At 39.7% G+C, this 20,566-nt stretch overlaps 1 protein-coding gene across 1 annotated transcript in view; it reads right to left on the bottom strand.

Annotated features, from left to right (window-relative positions):
• LOC135260863 (cadherin-10-like) overlaps positions 1-16,407 on the bottom strand; it is a 31,970-nt gene extending 15,563 nt beyond the window's left edge. The window contains exons 1-2 of the mRNA XM_064346513.1: positions 15,928-16,407; positions 7,338-7,695 (exon numbers count right to left, since the gene is read on the bottom strand). Of these exons, the coding sequence (XP_064202583.1) occupies positions 7,338-7,559 (222 nt within the window). The 5' untranslated portion in view covers positions 7,560-7,695; positions 15,928-16,407. The remainder of the gene's footprint in view (positions 1-7,337; positions 7,696-15,927) is intronic.
• Positions 16,408-20,566: the final 4,159 nt, after the last annotated feature.

Below are 20,566 nucleotides of genomic sequence, written 5' to 3' on the forward strand. Positions count from 1 at the left end.
TGTGGTCTGATACAGCTAGTGATATGCTGCTTAGTAACAATATAAGTGCCAATGACACAGTGCACATCTTGCAAAGACAACTATTTCCCCATTCAAATCAACCACCATACTCCAAATGCCACATCAGTGCAAGACAATCTAAAGCTTAAATTTCATAAACATTTGTCATTAACTTTGCCTTACAAGTTCTTTTTTTTTATTTTACTTTTTGTAATGTAGTGTTCATGAATACAATTAGATTGACTTTGACAATTAGTTACAAGTCTAAGAACAACCTTGATTGAGTTCAGGCCTTTGTCTTGAGACCAGACCTTTGCCAAAACATGTTTAGAATTCTGCATATTTCAGTTTGAATCTAGGCAGAGGACACAATTTGATACAACCAGAAATAATTTCACATTTTCTCTTAGCACTGACCATCGACAAGTAAAAGCATTTTTCTAAGTGTGGGTTCTCGAGCCTTTGTGGGGACTCATAACATAATCATGTGTTCCGTTTATTTGAACGACATAATATATTCACAACTTTAATTCAATGTTATACTTTAATAATGATATTCTTTCATCCATTCTGCACACACAAGGGTAGACACCCACAGTTTGTCATGTTAATTTTGTTGATCACCCAAAAATCACCCAAAAAACCAGACCCCTTACATTTAATTATCAGAGTCAGAGTTAAGGACAAATGCAGATTGAATCCCACAAAAGCAAATTACAACGTAATGTTGCATTGAAAGGAGAATAAAACCTTTCCTTGAACAGGGGTTCCTGCTTTTATGCAAGTACAATTGTTTGGTAAATGTATCCAACAAGCCCAATTATGCTAATAGCTAATTTTGGTAAAAATATCAGGTTGAACCCTAGTAATTGCATGCTCTTTGTGCATTATATTTGGTTCTGCAAAGTTTCAGGTCTGTAATTATGCCTGTAATTATCTCAAGGTTTCAGTGCTCTTCCTCTGATTCATTCCTGCATTCTTTCCCTTAATCGCAGTTGATGGAAGAGGATGTGAGCCTCCTTGGCATGAATCAGCTGTCCCTTTTGCCTTTTGATATTTTTAAAATTTGACGCAAAAAATAACACGCCACATAGCACAGGACATATACAGCATAATGTACATATTACTACAATGCTTATAAGCATGCTGAGAGGTTGTGCCATGTGCAAAATTAATTAAACATCACCATGGATACAGGCTCCCAAGGAAATGTTGCCAATAATGCATAGCAGCATGTGAAGGAGGTGGATGAAAGGCGTGCGGTGGAATGGAATTTGGAATTCATGGATTACATTTTCTTCTTTGTTGTTCTTCTGTGGACAGTACACTGTTATATATAAATATATATTTGGACAGTGACACAATTTTTGTTTTGGCACTATACTCCAGCACATTGGATTTGAAAAGAAACAATATCAGACTAAAGTGCGGACTGTCTGGTCTAATTTGAGGGTATTTACATCCATATTGGGTGAACTATGTTGGAACTGCAGCCCTACTTATACACAGTCGCCCCATTTTGGGGAATCAAGTATAAGTGGATGATTGGCTACTCAGCAGTTTTTTTTGGCCAGTTGTGTGTTGTTGCATCATTAGTTCATTGACAAGAAATCTAGCAAAAGGTCTGCTTCTAAGGGTGAATTTGCATTTGGCATCTGTTACTGTTGTCTCTCAACATGAGGACCAAATATGTGTCAATGGAAGTAAATCTGGTTATCATGGGGTTGGAAAATCAGAATAAATAGATAAAAGACAGATAAAACATTTGGTGTGTCAAAATTGACTGTTTAAGAAGCTACATTGCACCAGTGAGCTCAGCAATAGCAAACAACCTTTTAGACCACAGAAAACCACTGAAGTGAATGACCGAAAAATACTTTTAGGTGTGAAGTATTCATTGTTGAATTATATCTTTTGCCAAAGTGTGGAGAAAGAAAGGGACTGCTCATGATTGAAAGCACCCCCTATCTCTGCGACATAAGGTTGTGTTATGGATTTGGCATGTATAGCTGTCACTAGAACTAGCTCACTTGTCTTTACTGATGATGTGACTGCTTATGACAGCATCAAGATGAATTCTGAAGTGTACAGAAATCCAATGAGGTCCATCCAAATGGCTCATACCTCATTGAACAGTGCTTTACCTTGACGCAGGCCAATGACCCCAAACACACTGCTAAAGGAATCATGGTATGTCTAATAATGTTGGAATGGTCTTGACTGGCTAAGTGACAGTGAACCTAGCATTACAAACAAAAGTTGATCAAAAACATAGGAGAGGAAACAAACTATTTTTGTACAAGAGAGATCCAGTTAGACAGTGAGTGCAATTGCAATCCTTCGAGAGAGGTCCAGTGGACAACGCGCAAATGAAAATAGCTTGTGAGAGTTCCAATGAACTGCACGCACGGTCCAGTGGATGGCGAGGGTGATTGAAGGTGGCTTGCAAGAGAGATCCAATGGATAGCACATGCTGGTGAATGAAACATAGCAGCCAGTTAGGTGGCTTCACATCAGTTAGCTAAATAAAACCTTAGTATTCTGAGTTAGCTAGTTAGCCAAGACTACATCGTATTGCAAGCTAGCTGGCTTGTGGTGTTGATTTACCAAGTGAATTACTATTGAGCTAATATAAAAAATAATGACAGTTATAATATATAGTAATGCTTACATATCAGAAATCGGTTGCCTGACACCCAATGTTCCAGCCCTGAATAAATGTCATGATTTTAATGCAACTGGATATAGCCTATTGGTGCCGCTGCTGGACATCATAATTTGTATGTCCAGCAACAGCAGCTAGCCAAATGCCCACTGTGCACATAAATCAAGAAATTCATCTCTATCTGCACATGACCAGCTACTTGGGCTTGACCCCTCGTGCCTAATTAAAAGTTAATAACCCTGTTGGCGGCCGATGCAGTTTTTTTTCAGTAGGCTACATATTTGAAAACGTAGAATTTCAATAAGGCGGCTATGTTTGCAAATATTTTTAGATTTAACTTTGACTTAGTCTGGACAAACGCATGTACTTTCTGGGGCAAAAGGGAGGAGCCTCTGCCGCTGGGAGCCAGCAGGAGCTTCCCTATTGGTTAATCGAACTGTCTGCCTCAGTGTGCTGGTTCTCCCTACCCCCCAACACTCCCGCTGTTCCGTGTGTGCTGCAATCTAAGTCCCGACTGAAACACACCAGCGAAACGGACAAAGCTATTGAGCTAACCCAAATTATCTGCTAAAAACAGAATTATGGACAAATTCGAAGAAGATTTTAATTCTGTTATATCACAGACTTGCCAAATACATGGCGTGACTTCGTTGAAGGACCATCAGTGCGTATGTTTGGATTCGCTGTTATCGAACAGAGATGTACTCGCTTGCTTGCCTACAGGATTTGGCAAAAGTAAAATTTTTCAAGTGTGGCTTACGCTATGCAGTCTGCTATCAAATAAATACCCAGAAAAATGGCCAGAAAAAGCAATGGTTTTGATTGTTTGACCGTTACAATCAATACAATTATTTTCCCCAAATAGTGGCGGACTGAAGCGAGTCTGAGCCCCTGATGTACACAATAAAATGTCCAGTGCTAATTCAACTCTTAACAGGTAAGATTTGGTCCCATTCTGGAATGTGGGACCAAATGTTATATATTAAGAGCTGGATTAACAATGAACATTTTACTATGTAGGAGCCAATATTAGTCAGTCACAGTAATTTGAATATTTAGACTGAGGATCAGGAGTTTGATCTGAAACTTCTGTTTGCTGTCTGGGTAGGCAGATACCTAGGTTAGCAAGCTGTGGACATCTAGCAGCTCAGTTTGTCATGATGTCTTCAAAAAAAGTTGAATGTCAATCAAGTAAAATTGTTAGCTAATTTGTGAGTAAACAGAACTTATACATTCCTGTAAAGTCCATATACTTGTAAGTACTGGTAAAGGGACCTCAGAGAGGAGAGTATATACTTTGTCACTGAGGGTTTTGTTATATGCATAATTCCATATCGGCCTCAAAATCCTCCTCCGTATGTACAAACGCCCTCCATGACCATCAATTTTTTTCTATGAGAATTGTATATAACAAGGCCATGTTCAATTCATATTGTGTTATCTCACCTTCTGTACAGATGAATCACCCTTAATATAGCTGACAGCGCATCTGGAGAAATGGAGAATGCAAAGAGCACCAGTACAAATTTGTGGAGGTTGTGTAGGCGGTATAAACAGGGCAGTGGATGAGCATGCATATGCATTCCTTAAAGTGTCATATGTTTGAATATGTTGAATACAATCTGGCACACCATCACAAATCTGTTATGCATGAGCAGGCTTGGTGTTTCTTCCAGAACCTGGGCTGATTAGCCAGTTACTACCACAATGCTAATGCTAAAAGAAATAATAAATACAAATGAATGAAATTATGAAAAATGCATGTGCACATTGCTCATTGCTCTAATCAGACAGAGTAAATACAAGCAGAACTGTGTAACTACAGTATGCAAACTATTGATTTGGGGTATAGTCTGTGTTTGGGAAAATCTATTTGAACAGAATGTCCTTGGACAACTGAGCCGATTGTTTGGATTGGGTTTTCCATTTATATTTATAAAGCCATTCTAGGACTAGACATCAGAATGGTATTTTCCGTGAGGGAATCACTCACTTCCATATCGATAAAATATATATCCCCGATTGTACGTAGACAACATGGCCAAACGTATGTGGACGTTTCCTCATCCAAATTCATCCAAATTTATGGGCATTAACATGGAGCTGGTCCATCCTTTGATGCTATAACATCCTTCCCTCTTCTTGGAATGCTTTATAGGCTAGGGAATGTTAGATGTTGGAGTGCTGCTGCAGGGATTTGCTTCCTTCGGCATGAGTGAGGTCAGACACTGGTTGGGCGATTAGGCGTGGCTCGCAGTTGGCTTTCCAATTGATCTCAAAGGTGTTGGGTGGGGTTGATGTCAGGGCTCTGTGCAGGCCAGTCAAGTTCTTTCACATCCGTCTTGACAAAACCCTTTCTATATTGACCTCACGGTATGCCTGAAACAGGAACAGGCCTTCCACAAACTGTTGCCACAAAGTTGGAAGCACAGACTCATCTAGACCGTTATTACATTAAGATTTGCCTCCACTGGAACTAAGAGGCCAATCCAAAACCATGAAAAACAGCCCCATACCAAGGGGTGTCCAGATACTTTTGGTCATATAGTGTATATCTGTGACTTTAGCCACCAGTCCATTGGATACTGGGCCTTGTCCACATTTTCCACATTTGCTCACAACTAAGAAACTAATGAGCTTCTCAGGTGTCCTGTATTACCTTGCTATACTTAGAAATACAGCTGGCCTGACATGTCCTGTTATTACCAGCTGTGCACCCCCATGGGTTTTTGAGATGCCTATAATTACATTTAACATAATGAGGAGCCAGCACACATCAGCAGCCATTACCCACAATGCTGCACCACGCAGAGGACTTTAATAATTCAAACCTAATTTTTGGATCTTCAGATCAGACGTCGTGCGGACACGGCGTCACCCTCATACTGAGAACCGCATGTATCAGAACATGAATCAGCTGCTACCTGTTGATTTTTATCTGCTTACAGACTTTGTAGGCTCCTTTCTTTCGTCCATTTCATTGCTCTTTTCTCCATAATTTGCAGGCACCACTTGAATTTTTCACTCTACTGCTATGCCACCCACACTCACACAGCAGGAGCAGTGCAGCTGAATCATGCCTCTCAGTCAAGTGCGGACTCAGGAACTAGAGATGGAGTTATTGGACCAATTAAAGGAAAACATTCACCCGAAAACTTTTTTTATTTTATTTTTTTTTTACTATCTGCAGATGATAATGCACACACCCAGATCATGATAAGTGTGATAACCTACTTCCCAGGATGGCACTCCTATAATTTTTACTGACACCTCATGATGTAAGCAAGAACCACAATGCTGTGTTATACCAGTAGAACATGTACATCAGCATTACACATACACATGAACACAGACATATGCACACAAAACTTTGTTGTGCAGCTCATTCATGTTCTAGCTATCTTCGTTCAAAACAGACAAAATGCTCATTTTAATTTGTTATCAATATTTTCTGACTATTGTTCTCTGTCCATGCCTCAGTCATATAACTTGCAGGCCACACACATTGTGACAAAATTTTTACAGTTACAGCACACAGGAGCAATTTGCGACCACACAGCCATCTCAGTCAGTGCCATGAGGCGGGCAGGAAAGATTGTGGCCGACCCCTCCCACCCTGGACACAAACTCTTTCAAACACTCCCCTCCGGCAGTAGGCTGCGGTCCATCAGGACCAAAACCTCACGACACAAGAACAGTTTTTTCCCGACTGCAGCTGGCCTCATCAACAAGGCCCGGGACCCCCACTGATACTGTACTGTTATCCTGACCCCCACGGACACCAAACAGACAGCACCTGTACTTATAACACTTTATCCCCTTGCACTATTGTTTATTGTTTACTGTTTACCGTTTGCACTATGTTTATGTTATTTTATGTCTGTTATGTTTTTATTGCACTATGTTTATTTCATTTTATTTCTTATTTTATGTTCACTGTTATGCACCACCTGACCAAAACAAATTCCTCGTATGTGTAAACCTACTTGGCAATAAAACCTGATTCTGATTCTGATTCTGATTCTGATGATCAATTAAACACAGTGTGGAGATTATTCAAATCCTAGTTCAGAGTTGCCTGTTTCATTTCATATGAAACACACACACACACGCACGCACGCATGCACACACAGACACACACGCATGCACATGCACACACACACACACGCATGCACACACGTACACACAGAGTGAGAAAAGAACAGCAGGACTGTTCTCATCAGGGCTTTGGCAGGCAGTGCTTACTGCTGTAAGGTGAAGATAGGAAGAGTTAGACTGACACTGAGTAATTACTGTCTGTCTGGCTCTCTCTCTCTCTCTCTCTCTCTCTTTCTCTCTCTTGAAAAATGTAAATCGTATGCTAAATTCAAACATTTGTCCATAGCTTTTTTCTTATAAATAAAAAGGTTTTATGCATTTTATTTATTTCATGATTTATCCAAATACATTAAAACAACTATAGCAAAGAACCAAAGGCTCTGAGAACAAGAAACCGTGTGTGTGTGTGTGCGTGTGTGTATGTGTTGCATCCTTAGTGCAAAAGTCACCCTATAAAATACATTTTTATTACAGTCACAGTATGACAGAGTTTCAGCTGAACTTAGTGATCTAGTTTCCCATTTCGATGAGTGTCTTGCTGCAGCAGACAGGGTTGCCGGGCCGCCCACCTTACCTTGCCCACGTACTGGTTGTCCGTTCCCGTGTACTCCTCCAGCAGAAAGAAATGGTTCCACATCCAGCCGCGCTTGGACCTGTGCAGAAGCTTCCCCTCCTTGTCGGCCAGGCCGGCCGGCTTGTTAAAGAGGTTTCCGCTGCCCCCGCTCGCTAACAGCGCCGGAGATATCTGTTGGGGGAAGGCGAGCAGCAGGAAGAGGAGGGGGAATTGATTTGTCATCGTTGTAGTATCCCAAGCAATCCACAAGCCCGTCCTTATGAATTAACTACAGTGAGAAGGAGGGGCGTGTAAGAGGCGTGTCCCGACGATATGATGTCATCATTGTAGTCCTTTCTGTGATCTTCAGTTTTGCTCTCTGAAAAAATCAAAGTGGGAGACATCACTAGCAAGAAAGCAGACTCCACATCATTTTAAGGCAGAATGTTTAAGGCATCAACAGATCAACAAATGAAGGCTTGCATTATCAATACATTGACATTTCTAGAACAAAACACAAAAAATAACCAAACTGGCATTTACATTTGTAAATAAATATAAAGTATGCATGGTATTTACTTTCAGACTTTACAAAAGTCTGGTACCCAAGATGACATAGTTCCCAAAGCATTAATATAAGCACATGTCATGTAGATTTAATAAGCAAATACAGTTCAGAGTCGTGTTTTTTTTTAGTATGTAGCTAGAAAGACCTTGTCAAGATTTTAATCTAAATCGAATTAAGATGAAAGGTTCAATATGTTAAAAAAAAAAAAAAAACAACTGGACAAAGCATTTTCCTGAGAGTGCATTATTGCATTGCATTGCTGTCTACCAGAGTTCATTTATGTATAAGCCAAAGTAAGTTTTTCATCCAAAGCAATACATTGAAATGAATTGATTGTACTTCTTCTTCTGTTGTGCCAAAGCTTTCATGTATAAATCTACTCCATATGTGCTTGATACAGTATATGACAGCTGCACCCAATAAAACGCATTCACTGATTTTCATTTCCTAATACTATAAAATTATTTGTGGAATGCAATTACAAGGTGTGACAGCTAAATATGCTAAAGTCATATTCATACATTGGCAGAACGTGTTATAATGTTGACATTTTGGTTGTTAATCCTTTGCAAATGGTTTACTGTCTTTTACCTGAGTTGAAATGAATAAATAAATAAAAATGAAACAAAATTTTATACATGTGATTTATTTGATTTATACATAGGAAAAGTTAAATGTAAATATTCCAGGTTCAAGAAATTGAGATTGGCAAGGGTGGTACAGCAAGGCATCAGTGAAGCTTGCCCTCCATGGTAACCAGGCCTAATAATTAAAAAAAGGGTGCATGCATAATTTATAGGCTTATAGAAGTTAATCCTAATAAATCCTCATTCCTCTGTAGAGCCGTACTCCTGTGAAGTTTGTCTAAAAGCCAAGAGCCAACTTTCTCCAAGTATGAATCACTGTACACAGATCTGTACAGAATTTTGGATGAGCGGGGCGAAGCGAAATTAACATTTTTGTTGCAATTCCAAGGACTGGTCTGAATCCCCTCACAAAAATGAAAGTGATCACATGCATAATTGCAGATCAAACAATGGAACTAATGAGACACAAAAGTGATCACCGGTAATGAGGGGGAACAAGGCTAAGTAAATCCCTATAAAGGGCAGAGCTGTCCTTCTGTATAAACACTAATCACAATGTCCTCCTCCCCCAATGACAATGCTGTTGCCAGGAATTCTGCTTCGTTCATTTGACCTTAACTTTGACTCATGATTGAATGTAAGAAATGTAACTTCACGAGCAATGTGTTTAGTTTAGATATTTACAAAAAAAAATATCTGAACATTTTGACAAAAATTACATTGCCAAATTGTTTGGGAATAAGAAAGAAAAAAAAAAAAAAAAGTAATACTAATAAACTATATATCTAACATGGGTCACATTTTCCAGATGTTCCAGTGTCCTTTTTCTAACAGTGCAAATTCTTACAGTGTAATGAAGCACTACATCATGTCAACATTGTATACAGTTTTTGTCAAACTGTAGAAATATTCACAATTGGGATGGCAGGTATGAAATAACCACAATGACCACCGACTCTCAGCCGTTAAAAACATTTATTTCTGTACCTTCTGACCCCATTTCAACAGACAGAATTCACAAACAACTTCACATGTCTACACAATAGAGCCCCAAACTTAGGGCATTCAAATCTAGACCTGCCATTAAACGTATTGATATCAAAATTGCGCCATGTTACATGAAACAATATTGGTTTTCTTAGCTCACACAAATTAAACAAGCTGTTTTCCAAAGCAATGCTACCCAATGTTTCCTAGATTGTTTCAAGTAAGTTCAAGTAAATATTACTATTACTATAGAGTAGTTACTATTGCTATTGATATTGAAGTCAGTTTTTGAAGGGTTAAAATCAGTGTATTAATATATATATAATATATATAACAAAGTATATCATTTATTATATTGATTTGTAAGTTTGTTTTGTACTACTTTGCATTGTATTTTTTAGATAACAAACATGTGTAACAGAAATATAAATCCTTAAAGCGCATTTTAAAGAAGACAAAAGCTGCATATGTTTATTACACTACAAACGCAACATCCTTTTTGAAAACATTAACCCTAGGCTTGAAGTTAAATTTCTTTAACTTTCCCTTGAACCTTTTTTTTTCCTTTTGAGATGAACATGACTTGCGTCGCTCCGACACGTTAAGCAGGAAGCGCTCCTTTTCAGTTTCAGAGAAGCTAAAGAGCCCTGTGCATGTGGCTGATTGGAAACCTTAATGAGCACAAAGAGTGGAGGTATGTGTGGGTGTGAGTACACAAGAGCTTCTGTTCTCAGACTGCGCTCTTTGCATAATTTATGCAGTTTACTCAACAAGATTTAATAGTGCTGGGCATTGTGGCTTTATCAGTAAAAATATTTTATTAATTTACCTGGTTTCATATGTCTCATTTTAGCTGATGAACAAAATGCAAATAAAGTCATAAGATCTACAATATAAAAGGATGATGGAAGCAATTGGGTGTTGGGGACAAGGCATTTGGCAGTGCTGACTCCACTCTTGGGTGAAGGCAAAAATACCAGTCTAGATCATACCGTTGTGTACATCCAATGTACCGTATGTAGTACAGCAATTCTTAATGCAATTTCAAGGTGAATTTCAACGTCATGATTCAGTCTCCTAAACAAATTTTCTTAAAATTGAGCTCGATAATATAACCTTATTTCCGGCACGTTTTTCAAATTAGATCATTCAGTGCATGATATACCTAGTAAACCAGAGCTTGATTCATAAATCATATGACAGTTTTTAAGGACTATACAGATAGGTGAATTATGTGTCATTTACTTTCCATGTGAGTGAAGGAATAGTAAAACTAACAGGTAAGTCTATAATTACATTTCAGAAATAGAAAGAATATTTTCAGACAGTTATTCCTGGGTTAACTGACAAGAAGACCAAGAAGCTGAAACAGTGTTTCAATTGTTTTTCCGCTTTATTTTTGTGCACTTAATTGTGAGTGGTGGCACTTTAAGCGTACAATTTCTCTCTCTCTCACTCGCACTCTCTGTCTTTCTTTTTCATTGTTGAATAACAACTATAAACAGCTGAAACACTCCACACATTTATAAGATAGACAAAGATACATACAGACAAATGTCAATCATCTGGGACACTCAGAGTGTCCCTCAGTTCTTCCCAGTTTCCTTGCAACTCCAAAATTCATTTAATGTGTAGCACTAGGCTCCAAGTGCACTTACACAGCCTAACTTCAGCTGTCTAGACGTGTAAATGTGTCTAATTTTGCTGCCTGGTCTTGCTGAAGAGTGGTCTTTACCCAGACAATTTCTCTTATCACCACCACCTGAGAAGCATTATGGTATGGGTCCCAGTTTTTTTCTCACAAACCTTTAGAGCCAAGTTCAAAATAATCACCCTTTCCTTTATATGTCAATGTGGATTTAGCCTTTTGTCATACATTTTACAGCTGAATCAAAATTATGCGTTGGGGTTTTCAGTTTTCCTTCTCATATCACCTGCAGTTTCAAAATGATCTTTATGGCATGTCTCATGCCCTTTTCTCTAGCATGATTAATGTTTAAGTGCTGCTTTGCAGCAAATGTCATCTGTGTCTGTGGCACTAGGAAAGTTTTTCTATGATTAATATGCCCTGATTTATTTTGCCTTTGAACAGTGTCCAATACTCAAGAAAAAATAAATGTTTGCATTGTAATTAATCACTAACAATATATAGGAGTTTATGAAATCTGTCACAGTTATAACCGTGAAGAGCTTCCTGTTTTCAGACAAAACCATACAAGACAATGGACAGTGCCAACCTAACCAAAGCCATAACCGAGGAAGACTTAAATGGGCATATGTGTGCTGCTGTATGGCTTTTTAAGTAGAATTGAGGAAATAGGGACAATATAAGAATATAATAATTTAAACATCACCCTTTAGACTGAGACGAGCTTAGTAGCTAGACTTCATAGAAACAGAACGTTGTTGCTAAGATACTGGGGTTTAGTTTGTTTATGTTGAGCCGGCTACGTAGAATTAGGCCATTTACCATAATGGAAACCATATGTCATTTTTTATATTTAAGTTAAAGATACCAAGGCCTCTTGTTTTCCAGAGGAAAACTAAATCCCCACAGTAATGATAGCAACAGGTGCAGTCGAACCACCTACACTGTTGAAAAATACTGTGCACAGAGCAGGGGCGATTGGTGAAGACTTTTAGCATGACTTCCATTCCACAGCACTTTCATCTCTTGTCATCCTGGACTCTTTGGCACTAAACCACTGTACAGTCACATACAGCTGAGATTGATTTGTAATCAGCTCTAGTGTTTCTAGTTCCCTTTGGCAATCCCACCTATGAGCGAGAGACAAAACTGTTTCATTCCATGAACTTCACAGCAGCTAAGACCACAGTGTTTGAACTTTGCCCTTTTTTGGTTGTTTAGTCTTTGGTTTTTCTCTGTACTTTCTAAAGCCCTGGTCAAACAAGGAAATGGCTGTCGTTCGACACCTTTCCAATTCACTAACCCCAGAGTATGGTGGCAAGACTGGAGACCATAACATTTGTATGTTCTGACATTACCTACATTGTGTCTACATGTTGAATGAATACATTAACACCATAAACATTTATTTGTTGAGGAAAGTCTCTAGGTGCTAGTGTAGCTTGCTGTCCATGAAAGGCTTTATGATGGCATGTGCTATCTGTTGTCCAGCAAAACCTGCTATATTGGTTGATATAGACAGTATTATGTACAGAAATATTTTTCAATTCTGCCTCTTGACCTTGACACCATTTACACTGCTTGGCCCAGCTCTGTTTGGAAAGCATTGCACAGTGCGATTTAAACCAGAAAGACCTATCCAATCAGAAAGCCCAATCAAATATCCTATCAGAAAGTGCTATCCAGTCAGAAAGCCCAATCTCATATCCAATTACAAAGCTTGCTTGTATCAACAAGTAGCGTTTAATTGTGTCTCTGATCACTTTCAAAAATGTCACCCAGGCCTCTAGCATCATCCTTGCATTGTTTACTACAACACATTACCATTGTGTACAGTATTTTTTTGTAAAAATCATAAATACACAATGCTGATATTCTGTAAAGGCAACTAGTGTTCATGCTCTGTCAAAAAAATAAAAATGATTGTGATTTCTTGGCTTTTTCACAATGGCAAACCATTCTATATAGAATATTAGAGAAGATATTGTAAATACTCATGATACAACAATCCCAGCCTGGGCCTCTCTGTGTGGAGTCTGCATTGGTTTCCTCTGGGTATTTGGGTTTTCTCCCACAGTCCAAAGACATGCAGGATAGATTACTTGTAGAGTGTAAATTGCCCCTACGTATGAGGGTGTGAGTGAATGGTGTGTCTGCCCTGCGATGGACTGACAAACTGTCCAGGTATGCCCAATGCTTGCTGGGATAGGCTCCAGCAACTCCTGTGACCCTGACCAGGAATAAGCAGGTAGAAATAGTGGATGGATGGATGTATGATGCAACAAAAATTATATTTTAATTTTAATTATTTTTCCATATTCACACCATCAGCCTGACTTGCTAATTCCCAGAAATGTATTTAGAGGAACACATGATGTGTAAATAGTAATTATGAGACAACATAATTCAGAAGGATAGCCATGTGGAGACTAAGGGTTGGCAGAAAAGAGTGTTCATTGTGTATATACACGTATCATACAGCTGTACGTAGCTGTTCTATCACACAAGCCAAAAATATCCAGCAGCAAATGGCACATAAACATTTTATATAAAAGTCACCATGTGGGGGAGCTCAAGAACTTCAGCACTGTTCATACCGCCGTCCACACATACACACACACACATGCACACACACACACGCAAATGCCATATTTACAGATGGCCTTTATTGTGAAATATTAATGCAATGTCTCCTTGTTGTGAGACTTTGATATAGATCAAATATGCTGACAGCTAAATGTCTGTACCTAGTAGCAGTCTGACTGAGGGTGGTTTGTGATCAGTGACTCATTGATTCAATTAAAATTTGGTGTCATTAGTGAGTGATGATGAACCTTTGATGAAGAGAGAGTTAGAGAGACAGAGAGATGGAGTAGGAGGTAGAGAGTGGGAGAAACAATGATGAATAGAGTCCAGCACCATCTGACACAGTAGAAGAAGTCTGTCAAGACACAGGAATGATCACAGTACTACTGCACATAATGATCAGTGTAATTACAATGTGACCTCTCTCACTGAATTTTATAGTCAGTATGCATGCATCATGCATATAGTATTAGTATTAGAAGCATGAAAAAAGGGCATATGTTTGTACCCTTTATTAGGCTCATATTTAGACTGACATACTGATATATATATATATATAATCATATATCAATGTTTCATTTCTGAGCGGTGCTTCTTTCAGACCAGATAAATTCATGGTCACCGATTCCATCTCATCAAAAAAAGAAGCAAATTGCTTCCCTCGTTATCCCCTCTGTAATGTGTCAATATGTGGCAGTTGCCACTAATGGAGGGCTGTGATTTATCCCCGCACTGAGAGGCAATTATACACATGACGGTGTTGCCGAGGGTACGCGCATGCTTTCATTAGGGAGAGCACAGAGCGTAATGGCAGAGCACAATCACTCTGAGCAGGAACCCCATAAATCAGAGATTCAAAAGAGGCGCAACGGGGGTCCACTGATGAGTTACCCCGACAAAGTGCAAAGGGAAAAAAAAAAGATTTATTTTAAGAAGCTCGTACGTACTAAGATTACGTTGCTCGGTCTTTTTTCTCACATGCGCTAGAAACGTGGTTTATTTACAGCCGGGGGTTGAAGCCTAAGCATGTTAAAACTCAAAACATACAATCCATTTGGATTGGGACACACAACCCTCCTGGGACCAGCAGTGACGACTGTTGCTCCGGTCGTCTCTCCACAGTTAGCACGTCGCGGGTACGCTTTGCATCCGTAACAGCCGTCCCCGCAGAAATCCCAGGGCGGGTTACACGGAGACTACCGGCGACCGACGAATCAAAGCCTTCTGCAGCTGAGCTTCCACACCACACACAGCACACATCAAAGAGCGCCTGTATCCGAGAACCCACGCGTGAGGAAAAATGCTATTTAGTTTACTGTTATCCTACCTGGTGGTTTCAGTGCACACGAGAGGATGTAAATCTCAGTATACATTTTGCAGGACGTTAGCAACCTAATCACTGATTCATCACCGCACGCTAAAACTTTGACAAGAGATGCAGACTTCTGTGCTGCTGTGTGTTCAACTTCGGGGGGGGGGGGGTTGGGGGGGGAGCACGGACAACCTCTGATTCTGCTCTCTCACATTTTTATGTCTGTTCATATTGGGTATACTTATGTGCTCCATAGCCCAGAGAATGGAATTATGTGCATCTTTTACAGCCGAGATGCCAAGATGACATAAAACCAAAGAAGAAAAATTATTTCATAAACCAGGAGTAGTAAAACGATCACTTATATCCAAAAAATGGAGATTTGTAGTGTCACGGCTGAAGACTGGAAATGAACAACAAGAGACTTCTGGACAATTCTAGTCGGCAGCGAGAGTTTGATGCATATTTGAATGACTGACATGTGCACAGCTCAGAAATGGCTTGGAAGAATGAGCATGTAACTTATAGAGTTAACTCAGACAGATGTATTTCAACATAAAACCGGGTCTGCAGTAATGAAAGACCATTTAAATCAAGATCAATAGTAAAACTTATCACACAATGCTGACCTCTGCATCTATGTGAATGCATCAGAAGAGATAATAGAACTATCTCTTCAAAAAAGCTGCCTGTCAATCACATGGTGATAATGATACATATACAACAACCAAATGACAACCATCTGCTTCAAATTAGTCCGCTCACGAGGCATTATGCATTCCAATAAACACAGACTTTTCAACAGCAGTTCACAGCACGTACACTTCATGACAGTCCTGACATGGTGAAGAAGAGGAGCATGATGGGAAGACATGCAGGGAATGTTTTTGGCTGAAAGGGTGCAGCACGAAGATGACTCCTACCTCCTCACACACGAGGACATCCCTGTGATGGCATGGCCGCTGTCCCTCCTCTTGCCTGTGCTCTGCTGGGCTTCGCCTGATGCCTCTGTCACTTTGCTTCCAAGACTGACTACAGAGCGCACCTTCTCTACTGATCACTCTCAGTGCTGCGTCTTTCTCTCTCTCGCTCTCCCGCTCTCTCTCACCCTCTCTTTTTCTCTGCCTCTCTCTCTGTCTCGCTCTTGCTCTCCTGCTCTCTCTCACCCTCTCTCTTTCTCTGGCTCTCTCTCTGTCACTCTCGCTCTCCTGCTCTCTCTCAGCCTCTCTCTCTCTCTCTGTCTATCTTTCTCCCTCTCACTCACTTGCTGCTGCTCTCAGTCTATCACTGCCACCTCTCTCTTTCTCACTCCAACTCTCCTGGTCTCTGTGTTGCTCTCCCTTGCCAACTCTCCCCGTCTCTGTGATGCTCTCCTTGTGATGGCCTCTCTCTTTCTCCCTCTGTCACTCACACACTTCACTTCTTCCTCCTAAAAGCAAGGAGTCTGTGGCAGTGAGTACTGTGCTCCTGATTGGCTATTCTTCAGCAGTCCCTGACTGAGAGGGAAGGCTCAGGGGGAGCGGGGGGAGGGGGGTGCTGCCTCTTTCTCACCGAGAGGGAGATTTCCATGTCAATACTGCCAACGGAAGCGGCATGTGCAGAAAAAGCCTCAGTGAGCGATGGGCCCTCTGATGTTTGATGGCCAAATTTAATCTTCTTACAGCGATGATAAAAACCCAAGGAGACACGACCATGACTTGTGAATTATTTTCTCTGGAGATATGTTGCCCCCCCGCACACTCACACCCACTTACCGACACACACACACATACACACACACACACGCACACACCCACACACACACACACACACACACATAGCTTCCAGTGGCTGCTGTTAAGTGTTTTTGAGAACAGAGGATGCTCCTTGGCATAACTTTGTCATTCTCTTCACTCTGGATGGGCTTAGGAGAGCTTTTCCATGCATCGTATCTCAATCCAGGTGTTTTTTTTACCACTCATGTTATTGGGGAAAAAAAGAAAAGATATGCAATTCTAATTCTCCAGAAAGCAGTGTGTAGATTCCGAGGGTTAGAAGATTCAGAAGAGAAACCGCTGACTTATCAGACCACAAACTCAGGTGGAAATTAATACAACATGACCTTTAGCCTTCAGGACAGCCTTAGCACTGTTTACGTGTCTACTGGGTGTGGAATAAAGTTGAACAAAGTTATAGTACTACAAATTATCATTTTTTCCCTCTTAAATTTATGCTTGGGTAGGTTGGTTCCTGTTAGTGAATCTTGACCTTAGCGTATTGCAGCGCAACTGGGACTGAAGCAGGAATAATCAGGTAAACATGAACACAAAGAGCTGAAGAAGGGATCTCTGAAATAGAGCTGAAAATGAAATTCCAGCCGTCAGAGTCATGAATAATTCACTCGTTCACATTCCCCCCCGCTGAAATATCAACATCCTTATCGGGTCCTGGCACAAATATATGATTAACTCCTTTATAGATTGTGGACTCATTTGTAATAAAGACATATTTGACATAAAGACAGTTTTAATTAGCGTCCTGTGCTGTGAAAATGACTGAAGAACTTTGTAGTCAGTACCTCCACTTCAATAATTTACTAAATCTGCTCTATGGACTATAAATGCCAATGAGTTTGAGGCCAGTGTCAAGCAATTATTGCTGTAAATTCTGGTAATGGAATGTGTTTGAATTATGCGCATACGCGCGCAACCACACACACACGCACACACACAGGCATACATACATGCACACACACACACACACACTGTTGAATGATCAAGGCAAACTGAAGTCTCATTCAACCTGATACAGAGTTGATTGCAATTTCATGCAAGTTATTTTAGGATGGAAAAAGCCACTACACAGTACTGGTTTCTTTATAAAATACTTCACTTCTGTACCACCTTTTGTACCATTGTTTGTTGCAATTCTTCATTTTTCTCAGCTAGCTTATGCTTGCATGTACAGAAACCTTGAAAAGAAAGCAAGTCTCATTCACTGTTCCTGATTCCTAAACAAACGGCATTGTTCTTATCTAGGGGCTATGCCAATGCTTCATGTGTGAATTTTACTTGTTGGTAATGTCATTATGGTTATTTGATTGCTACAGCTAACATTGAAACATGGTAAGTTCATTCAGAATAAGTTTGTTTGGTCGTTCCCACTGGCAGAAGCAGAAATGTTGAGATAATGTGACCATACAAATGCACGTGGACCAAAAGTCATATATACAGTACAGTGCATAAATATTTGGACAACATTTAGCATTTAGAAAAAACTCCTCAGTTGCTTTTATCAGTGTGTTTGGGGTCATTGTCAAGGTGAAGCACAGTCCAGTGGGTTTGAAGCATTTGCTTGGATTTGAACAGATAAGGTGTTTCTGCACATTTCAGAATTAATATATCTGCTGCTGCTGTGAGCATCAGTAAAGACTAGGGAGGCCAGTTCCAGTGGCAGCCACGCACGTCCAAGCCATAACACTACTGTACCTCTACCAGTAGTGGTGGGGGAGGGGGGGGTGGGGGCATGCCTTGGATCATGAGCAGTTCTTTCTTTCTCCACACTTTTCTCTTTCCATCACTGCTCCATCTTCTGAATTTGCCACAGTAAAATCCAATAACAATGGAATATACTGTAGGGATTTTGAAAGTAGACCCATGATGACTAAGGATATCTCAATTCACAGACATTAGCTTTGGCCATTTAGCAATTTCAAGTATATTGAATGCATTAATGTCTGTGTCAATAAAATGAATTTAACAGCATATTTTACTTTGTCAATACCTTTTTTTCTTCTTTTTGCACAGTCAAGGCTAATCTAGCATACTTTGTCAGCAAATACAAAGAGTCAAAAGACCTGATCTCAAACGTATTCAAGCTTCCGTATACAACAAATACAAATATCAGAACAGATGTCCAAAACTCACATGGACACAAATAACTACACCCACTAACTGAACTTTAATTACTAAAGAAAAAAATGAATGTACGGAGGTATGTCAGATCAAATTATTAAAGATGCATGATGTTTATTTTCAAACAATGATTTTGCTCATACCATATGTTGCTGAATAAATGTCAAAGCATCTGAACCTCAGTGACGACTGACAACTTTTAAAGTGACACGAAAACACATCAATATTAAAAGCTTGACACTTTTAAGTATTGCATACTTACATTACTTCAAGCCTTTGATCTTTTCAGTAACCTGCTATGTTACAATACATTAGCGCCAAATACATTCCCATGTGTCTGATTTTCTTTAGGGTATTTAAAATATTTATGTGTGATGCTTGTATTTTCAGTGTCAGCTCTAATAAAGATTTTGAAAAGGTGGGTGTGCACGCTACTTTCACACCCTATTTGGGTAACCTTTCAGCCTGTATATCTGATGCCTGTATCTCTTCTCGATGCATGATGAGGTTTTAATGATAAAGTCAGGTGCATGGTCTGTGAGTCACATGCACATAAACGACCCTGACAGCGGAGATGCATGGCAACAGTGGCCTTTTCACCAAATCCCCAACAGCTATAAGTTCAAACTTGGGATGCAAATTTCATGCAATTTATTAATTTGATTCTTGGCACCCAGTAATCGATTAATAACGATGAACTGATAAGCCTAAAATCTACTATATGGCCTATGAAAAAAAATAGGCCTACCACTTAATTAGTTGCAAATATCAGATATTTTAGACATGTCCCAACAATCATACTGTGAGAACATAATTTTGCATTGTGCACTGAAGTTATAACAGCAAAAAACAAAATTATACAGACATAGATTCACAGACTGAGAAATTTGTGCAGGAGAGGACCACTGACATTTTTTATTACAGGCTGGCTGAACTGTCACCGGGATGGAGACAAGAGGTATTGCTTATTATGCTGCTTATTAAGCTAACTTATTAACTTTGTAATAAACAAATTAACCACTTTAGTAATGTATTTATTTCTTCATTTTTTGTCTTCTACTACACGTGTAGCTGCTAACACGGTCTAATAACAAAAATTACATATCAATCTCTTCAATGGTTCAATTTGTATTCTATAGTACAAGTGGTAGGCTGTTCGTTTAGCAAAACAGTAGAAAGTTCACAACTTCGTAAAGCAGGCCTCTCGATGTGCAGCAGGTGAGGCCTAAAAAAGAATGAAGTGCTGTGAGACCCCCAACAAAGGACTGCAAATAGGCAATGTTACTGAAGACTGTAACATATAATCATAACAAGAACAACATAGCCTATGTGCCATTACCAACCTTAATACCGAAGCATGTTTGATTAGGAATATGAGGATGAATTTGTGCTCCGGGATAGCCTAATGCTGGGGTGTGCAGTCTGCTGAAGGTGAGACCGGAAGACGCGCTCAGATGGCACCGATGTTCCTGAAATGGACAAACACCATTTTGCTAATGCTGCCAGTCGAGGGAACCGTGACCCGTTAACTTCACACCAGTGAAGGGGATTTGTGTCTAACGACAGAGAAACATATTTCTAATCTAAAATATAATCACCAGTGTTAGATTATTTATTGCAATGGTATATCACAATTTATCTGTTTAATCAATAAAATGAATCGATCAAC

Source organism: Anguilla rostrata, chromosome 8 (assembly GCF_018555375.3).
Source record: "Anguilla rostrata isolate EN2019 chromosome 8, ASM1855537v3, whole genome shotgun sequence".
NCBI classification, from domain to species: Eukaryota; Metazoa; Chordata; class Actinopteri; order Anguilliformes; family Anguillidae; genus Anguilla; species Anguilla rostrata.